Genomic DNA, 8,719 nt, shown 5'->3' on the forward strand with positions numbered 1-8,719 from the left:
TGGTAGCATATAACAAGACATATTGAAGTTACCTCACTTATAGCTTTTTTCATTCTGCTTTTTGCCCTCTCTCTCCACTTGTTGGTAACCAGTTTTGTTTTCAAGGTGATTATTATGTTTTTTTTTTTTTAATTTTTAAAAATATAAGCAATATTGGGCCAAGGATATAGCTCAGCGGTAGAGTGCTTGCCTAGCATGCACGAGGCTCTTAGGTTTGATCTCCAGTACTACAAAAAAATGAAAACTAAAAATATAGATATATATAATATTGCGTATATATATAATCAATATTAACCCAGTATATTTTTTGTAATATGAGAGATAGTATAATGTGTATACTATGTGCACCTTGATAAATTATATGATTTTCCCCTAGTAAATATTGATCATCCCTCTACAAAGGTGTATGGAGATCTTTCTCATTCTTTCTAATATTCTCATATTAGTTATAGTGTTCCCTTATCTATCTGGATCTTAATTTATTCATTTTTTCCCTTACTGATGGACATTTCTGTTCCTTCTAAACTTGTTAATACTAGTAATGCTATGATGTATGTAAATTATTTTGCTTTTCTATTGCTTCAAAGTTGTATTTCTAAGTAATTTTTTTACTACTGTTTTAAGACCTAAGAGATATTTGAATTCTAATTAGATTGGAAAGAGGTAAATCATTTCTGTAGTACCTAGGATTTGTTTAATGAAATAAATGTGAAGTAACCAATAAGAATTATTTTGATTTTATTTCATTTATCTGTATCCCATCTATCCTTTGGGTATCAACTTCTCAGTTTGACTTAAGATGAAACTCAAAAAAAGGTCTTGCCAACAGTGATTTCCAGAGAACTTTCAAAATTATATCTTTATCTGCATCTAAAAATAGACATCTTGCCTGCAGTTAATAACTTAGAAGGATTAATTTCAAATATTATTATGAGCTATGGATTTGATATTTAATTCATTACCAACTATATGCTTGAATTTCAATTAATATTGGAGTCATAGATATTTGCAAAATAATTATTAACAATATGTGTAGAGTCACTAAAAGTTTGCAAGTGCCATGACAAAATGAAGAGACAATAAATAAACAATAGGCAAATTTTTTAGGCAAACTCAGCAGTTCCCTTCTTGACATTTACTGAATATACCTCAGGTACATGATCTGTTCTGTGAAATGGGATAGTTATGGGTTGATCTTACATTGGAAATAATTTATGAATTCATATTTTAACTCAAAATCTTGTCATTTGGCTTAAAGCAAAGGCTATCACAGACTTTATAAATAAATAAAAAGGAAGAGAAGGAATAGTATGTGTCTTCTTGTAAGCTTTGCATAGAGGTTGGTTCAGCAAATCTTCACTTGAAAATTCTATTGTGTTCTCAAGTCTCTTTTTATAATAGTGATTTCTTCAGGATCTCTGTGGCTAGGTCTATATGTATCCTTGCTTTGTGTACAATTTAAAATCTGAAACACTGTTTACTGTTGCACAGAGTATGAAGGTTTAGTAACCTCTTCTTAGAAGTGGAGATATAAATAAATCAGCTATCTGTGTTTGAAAAGTCTAAACTAAAGTGCAGTTGTTTGCTTCAGCTTGTCAATGGATATTTACGAGGTGAGCATAATCCTATAACGGTTATAGCAGTGAAATACATCCTGTGCAGATAGCTAGTAAAGGAGCTCACAGGCATTAATGCCAGTGGAATTTTAATGCTCCAAGAGATGGGAAACATGGCATTTGCTCTGGTTAGTGCTGTTCTTACTGACCACAGTAAAAATGAGGCAATGAAATCAGTTTTTAAATACTACAGCATAGTCCAGGTCTGTATACTTAACCAACAGCAAAGATATGTTTCCACTGTTGTCTTGTTTTAATCTCTTGGTTTAATTAACTGCAGAGTAATAACATATAACTAGTAAGATATTAGTTATTGCCTGAAAAATCATTTAAGTGAAGTTAAAGCTGACAGATTCTGATTGTGAGTTTCACCATATTATGATCAGTATTTTATGTGTGATCTGTACCTAGTACATTCTGTTTTTTCTCATGAGAAGGGAAAGTTTGTAATAGAGTAAAACTTCCACACATACCTCTGCTCTATGAGATGAATTGTGAATGTAAATACATTTCCAGTTTGTAAAGAATCATACTGTGCTTACTTTTTCCTAGAAAGTAAACAAAATGAAGTTACATTTTATGTATTTAGACTCAGAGGATTTATGCTTTAGAAGAACTATGGGGATTACATGAAGAATAGTATAGTTTTAACACATATTTTCAACTTTAAGTTCATATTATCTATGTTAGCTTAATTCAGATTAAGTTCAAACGAATCACGAATCAATGTTCAACATTGGGGAGTACCTGTTTGTGTCTGTCTTAGTCAGCTTTTTCACTGCTGTGACTAAAAGGACCCAACCAGAACAACTGTAAAGGAGGAGAGGCTTATTTGAGGGCTCATGAACCAGCTCCATTCCTCAGGACTCAAGATGAGGCACAACATCATGGCAGAAGAGCTTGGCAAAAGGAAGCACCTCACTTCATTAGGAAGCAGAGAGAGACTCCACTCTCCAGATACAAAATATATACCCATTAGCCATGCCCCAATTCCCACCTCCTCCAGCCACACCCTAACACTTCAATTGATTCCATTAGGAATTAATTCACCGATTGTGGTAAGACTCTTACAACCCAATCATTTCTCCTCTGAACCTTCTTGCCTTGCCTCACATGTGAGCTTTCTGGGGAACATCCCTCAAAACCACAATAGTGTCCTACCAGAGTATGAAAAGGCAACATAGAAAAGAAGTACATAGGGTCTTTTTTTTTTTTTTTTTTAATACAGCAAAAGTTGAGGCAGTATTTTTGTTAGAGGTTGTAGATGTTAAGATTATTTTGGATTATTTTTATGGTTGAGAAATTTGAGAATTAAGAAAGCAATTCATATTAGTTTATATTTTCCTGTAACTAGTCTACTTCTCAAAAAGTACTGAGAGAAAAAAAATACAATAAAACCTCATAAGAATAAAAATAGATAGCAATCATGGGTTAAAGTCAGTATAGCCATACTAGAAAATGTTCTATAAGGATAGCAAATATTAAAAATATCTTGTAAAGGTGAGTTTTATGAAAGCCAAAACACAAAATGAGAAAGATTGAGCTATATAGTTGCCTTTATATAACAAAAAGGAGGCATATGAGTTCATTAGTAGTAATGATCTGGAGAGAAATAATTCTAAAATCATCATTAATAAGTCCCTGAAGTATGAATATTCTATGTCATTAATTGAATGGAGAAATATATGCCCTAGATACTAGATATTTGGTTAGAAAGTTTGCTGTGGTATGAAAATTGAAGGTCTTTCCTTATATCCATATTTAAAAGTAATGAACTCCAGTAGGCACAAGGCACGCATGTGTGCTGACCTGTCCTTACACACATATACACATAGTTTTAAAAATCAGAGATGCAATGATGACCCTGCCACATGTTTGAACAGCCATTTTGTTGAAACTCCTAAAATTTTGTACCACAAAAATTGAAATGTCAATTATATATTACAGAATTTTTAATGCCAACTATAGATTATATATTTATATAGAAATGCTGTGTGGATTATTTTTATTAATAAATCTGCTGTTGGCATATGCATGCACTCTTGAGAAAACTGCATTCAGATGGGTTCACCAGGATATTAACTGTTAAGTTCAACCCAGAGACAGATAAATGGATCCACCCCAGGGACACTGAGTGCTGAAAAGTTTTGATGTAGTTAACAGTTGGTGACAATCCTAAGGGTGAGCAGTCAATAGGTCTTGGACTGACTTTTAAAGAAATATAAATGTTTGAAAAATAATTCATTTTTGCTCATTGAACTTATTCTTTGAAAATTAAATTGATGTTATTTTTTCATATTAATAATATAGAGAATTATAGTTAGGATTTATAATATGCTATATGTTATATTATTCCCTAAACACTTATGTCACCTCAATTCAGAGACATTAGGGGAAAGTAAGTAATAAAATTGGCAATTATAATAATAATGTTGCCTCCAGAGTTATTTAGAAGACAGATAATTTCATGGATGTTTGCCTTTTAGCAAAAGCTAATAGAAACTCCTAGCTTCATTTTGCCTTTATACTTTTCTGTGTCTTCATAAATTTCTGAAATTTCAAAACTTATGGAGCAGTCATGTTTGAAAACAAAATGGACAAAAAATCAGGGTTATATGTTTCAAGCTTTCTTCTTCAACAGTATTTGTTTTTTTTTTTTTAATTTTGCCATACTTTGGATACTTAAACATATTTAAAGGAGAAGACATAAAAGCTCTAAAATCTGAAGTGGTTTGAGAACAAATGTTATAAGAAATAGACAAATCTTAGTAGGAAGAGATTTGGTTCTAACCTGGAAAATGCTCTGGCTTTTAGCCATTTGTAGGAACCTGAACATGGTTCATGGAGTGCCATGGATCAGCAGCGTCATACCCAGGAGAGCAAAGGAAGGGGATCCTTCATCACTGTTTGGAAATTTGCTTTCAGACAATTCTTGGATTATTTATTGCTATGTATGGAACAATGTCTCCACAACCTTCATTGAAATGTTAAGAAATTGGACTGGCAAATTCTCTTTGGAAAAACATAGTCCAGATAAATAGTCATTGTTTGTAAAGAACGCATAATGGTGGTGTGCAACTGTGAGAATGGGCAACAACCATGGTCATGATCAAAAACAAGTCCATTGCAAAGGTCTTCATTACGTAGAATCACAAAGATGGTATCTCCTCCTGTTCTCATGATTCTTTAATCTCTGTCTCATGTATTAAAATATGCTCCTCATGTATACATTTTAGGAGCATCAAGTTACACAAGAGAACATTTTATTCTAATTCATTATAGAAGCATATAGGGTGATAGCTTTGATATTATGATCACTACACTAGTGGTGTTGTACTTCAGATATCTATAACAAAGTTACAGTTCTGTAATGTTTTTCCATACAAATTTTATCATATCATCAGGTTGGTGAAGTTACTGTGGAAAAAGATTAATGAACCATCATGCTTTGACCCAAAGAAAAGAATGTATGACTTTGTGTCTCATGTGAACATTGTTCTTTCCTTGGGTAATCATTTATTATATCATGGTATGAAGACCTAGGTGTTCTTATACTTCTTAATAATTGCATCAGTATTTCAATAAGGATTTCTTTCTTTCTTCAGGGCCGGTGCATAAACTTCTCCCGAGTTCCATTTCAGTAAAGGAAAGCAAGACAACCAAGAAGGTACAAAGATGGCACATTTTCACATTCATCCAGATGAAAAAAGTCAAGTGCATTTCAGAAACCCTTGGAAGAGCAGCTTATTTCCTCTGTCAGGAGATGCTTTCTCTGCCTTCTGCTTTTTTTTTGCACCAAATGTTTTCAAACACTTGTTTGACTGTCTACAAGGAAGGTGATGAAACTCAGTAGTAACTCATGATTCATGACATTGAAATAAAGAAGAATGTTAATCTGCACACTGTGGTTTATAAAGGAAAGCTTATTTGAATGTATAGAAGAGGCAAAAGCAAAAATAGCAACCATGTACCGATGATATCAAAACAGACCACAAAACAAGTAGCCATGATGGGTCTTCTATGGAGATAGGACTTTTTAACATACAAACATGGCACTTGTGTTTTTTTGTATGACAAAATCTTTAGCTATTGGCAGAGTATGAAATTTCCAACCAGGCTAAGCAAATATTGGAGTTCATTGCCTTATAGCTCTGTCAGATCACAAAATCCTTCCAAGTCCCCTATCACAGTGTGCCTTACGGGAAGTTTCTGACTAGAAAATCTTGTCATTTTAACACTGAAAAGTGCACACGCATGACAAAAGATAGACAAGATGCCTCAAGGTATTGGTAGCAAGCAAGATTTTGCCCTTTAGTTTTTGAAGACACCTTTCTTTCATTATGCACTTGGGACAAGAAAATTAATAGAGCGTTATTCCACCGGAAGACAGCCTCTAACCAAAGATCAGGAGTGGCGTTTAAAGGACTCATGATTTGAGACTTTGTCCCTGAGACTGGTAGATTTCCCCCTTTTCCTGTGTTTAGGATTTAGTAGTGCATAAAGCATTAATGTCTGTAAACATACCTAGGAGTTTGTTTTGCTTTTAATTTAAAGGAAGCAGTAACCACAAAGCTTCTGCTCAGGGTTTTTTCTTCCTTCAAGTCTCCAAGGGCTCTTCAGCGTCACAAGCCAGCAACTCTCTTTGCATGAAAATTTCAAAGTTTAATTAATATAATTAAAGGCAACAGCAAGCAGCAGCCTGTGAAGATTTTGCTCATCTTTTTTATGCCTTTTGACATTGAATGACCTATTACTGTATGCGCATTACTTGGATTTTGAGGAGCACTCTACCTTGGTTATGATTCAGTAGAGGAAAAAGACCTCCTTTCTTCAGTTTATAAATTAAATTTTCAGGAGGATTGCCATCAAAGAGCATTGACAATGTATGTATTATAATTTTTTAGAAAAACCACCATCGTGTCACGTCGACGATGCCAGATTATGTTAGCGTGAGCAGAAACACTGTGGGGGAGGAAGAAGGCAGCAGCTGAAGAAAACAGCTCAAATGATCTAGTCACTTTCGATACTGTACTTCAGATGCGAAATGGATATTCGACTCGAAACCTGACAAAGCGCGCCGGCTTTGATGTGAACTGGTATAGACAATGACCAGTGGCCGGGTCAGTGGGATGTCTCTCTGCGAGCACAAAGGCTTATCAAATGACACTAAAAATAAGTTCAACAACCATCACATTGGAAGGGAGAAGGCGAACATTTCATGTTTGGCGGGCATATGAGTGCACAAGATGGAAAGAACGATTTGGAGCATCCTGGTATAATTACCCCCATTGTGCTTTTAATGGAGATTTCAAAGGATGGGGAATGATTCTCTTGGTTGGTGTCCAGGTTTTTGGCACAACTCCAAGAAACCTTATGCACACACACAAATATATGTATATGTCTATGTACACACACACACTAACACACAGACACATGTATTCTTTAGCTTGAATCTTTTGCTCAAGTTTATTTATGTCACTGGCTGGCTGGATCCAAAGTCATGTGTCCACATATTCATAAATAAAATTTTTACCTGTGCTTCTGTTATTGATTTCTTTAAACCCACATAAAGCTCATGCCTTCTTTGGTTGAATATAAAATTGTCCTAGTTTCAGGAGTGGAATTGTATTCAGTTCCAACATGTCCAATATGTTTAGAGATGATACTCTTGGCAGAGTCCATGAGTGCCAGTGCAACATGGAAACCTGACACAGGGCTTCAAATCCTTTCTGCATGAGTTCTTGTACACACCTGCTGTATGTTTGTATCTGGAGCAGGACCTATTGTTACTTTCTTAAATAGGCCTTTCATTTCTGGTCAGTGCAAAGGCATTAATGCTATTTTAAGAGCATCAAGTAGAAGCTAAGATTATAGATTTTCTAATAATTATTTTAAATTTCACTAGTAATTTCTCTAGTATACACGTATTTTGCACAGGAGCAATATAAAATAAACCTCTGCCTTTAAATGGCAAAATAGCTTTCTGGAGATTTGTAAGGCAAGTACTATGGAGAACTCTCCATGGAGAGGGAGGGGCATTGGTGTATATGTAGACTGAAAAAAAATATATCATTCATAAAGTTCCAATACAGACGGAATTTCATCGCCTTTAAAAAATGAACCAGATCTGTTATGCTTTTCTCAGATTATTTTAACCAGCAAATGAGAAGAATTTCTTTGCAAGAGTAGTTTTCTTACCAAAGGACTCCATCAAAAATCTCTGCACTTCTCAATAGGTTAGAATAAAACCTCTTCTATAAGTTTTATGACACTTCATATATAGAGAGAAATAGCTCCTGTGTAATTTTCTGGACATGATGTCAGTCAAGATGTCCTTTCTTGTACAAATGAATAAGTCTTATCCATCATCCATTTGTGTTGCATAAGGTTGCAAAAACAATTAAGTGGGAAATGACTCCTAACTTATGTGTCTACTCTGCCTGGAAAGAAAGTTTTGAAGGCATCTATATATATTTCATAACAATGTCTGTTCTTTATGGATTTGATCCATAAATATTTATCTATCTGAAAACTTTGATACTTGGAATGTTTTCCTTAAAGCATTTGGTGCTCCAAGAAAAAACATTTGGTGCTAAGAGTTGCAGCACTGATGCCTTTCCCCAAGTTAATTCTATTTTAAAAATTTGTATTTCCTTCCCAATGAGATGCAGAGTAAAATTTGAGACTCTCCATTGACTAGGGAGCAGCATCTGTCATCTATGGTTAATTACTATTTTGACAAAAATATATAAGATTTAAACCCTCTATATTTCAGATTGTTAAGGAAAGAGCTGATTTGCTTATAGTTCCATTGAACTTTATTCTAACCATTTAAATAATAAATGACCCACTACTGGTTTCTATAATAAATTCTTACTGGATATAAGATCTGGGAGTCTCTGTGAACTTCATTTTGTTATCTGAGTATCACTAATCATTGTTTACTGCTCAGAGGTGGATTCGTTTTCTTACTTTAAGATTGAAACAAAATCTACATTATGGCTAACAAGGTTGTTCAAAACATTTCTGATTGGTTAACTTACCTATATTATATTTTAAGTTTAAGAAGAATAGTATAGCCAGCATGGTGGCCCATACCTGTA

General features: G+C 34.1%; 1 protein-coding gene across 1 annotated transcript in view; it reads left to right on the top strand.

Annotated features, from left to right (window-relative positions):
- The window catches only part of Antxr2 (ANTXR cell adhesion molecule 2), a 139,758-nt gene extending 132,604 nt beyond the window's left edge, over nucleotides 1-7,154 (top strand). Inside the window, exons 17-18 of the mRNA XM_047566694.1 lie at nucleotides 5,222-5,283; nucleotides 6,521-7,154. Coding sequence (XP_047422650.1) covers nucleotides 5,222-5,260 — 39 coding nt within the window. The 3' untranslated portion in view covers nucleotides 5,261-5,283; nucleotides 6,521-7,154. The remainder of the gene's footprint in view (nucleotides 1-5,221; nucleotides 5,284-6,520) is intronic.
- Nucleotides 7,155-8,719: the final 1,565 nt, after the last annotated feature.

The sequence above is a fragment of the Sciurus carolinensis genome, chromosome 10, assembly GCF_902686445.1.
Source record: "Sciurus carolinensis chromosome 10, mSciCar1.2, whole genome shotgun sequence".
Lineage (NCBI taxonomy): Eukaryota > Metazoa > Chordata > Mammalia > Rodentia > Sciuridae > Sciurus > Sciurus carolinensis.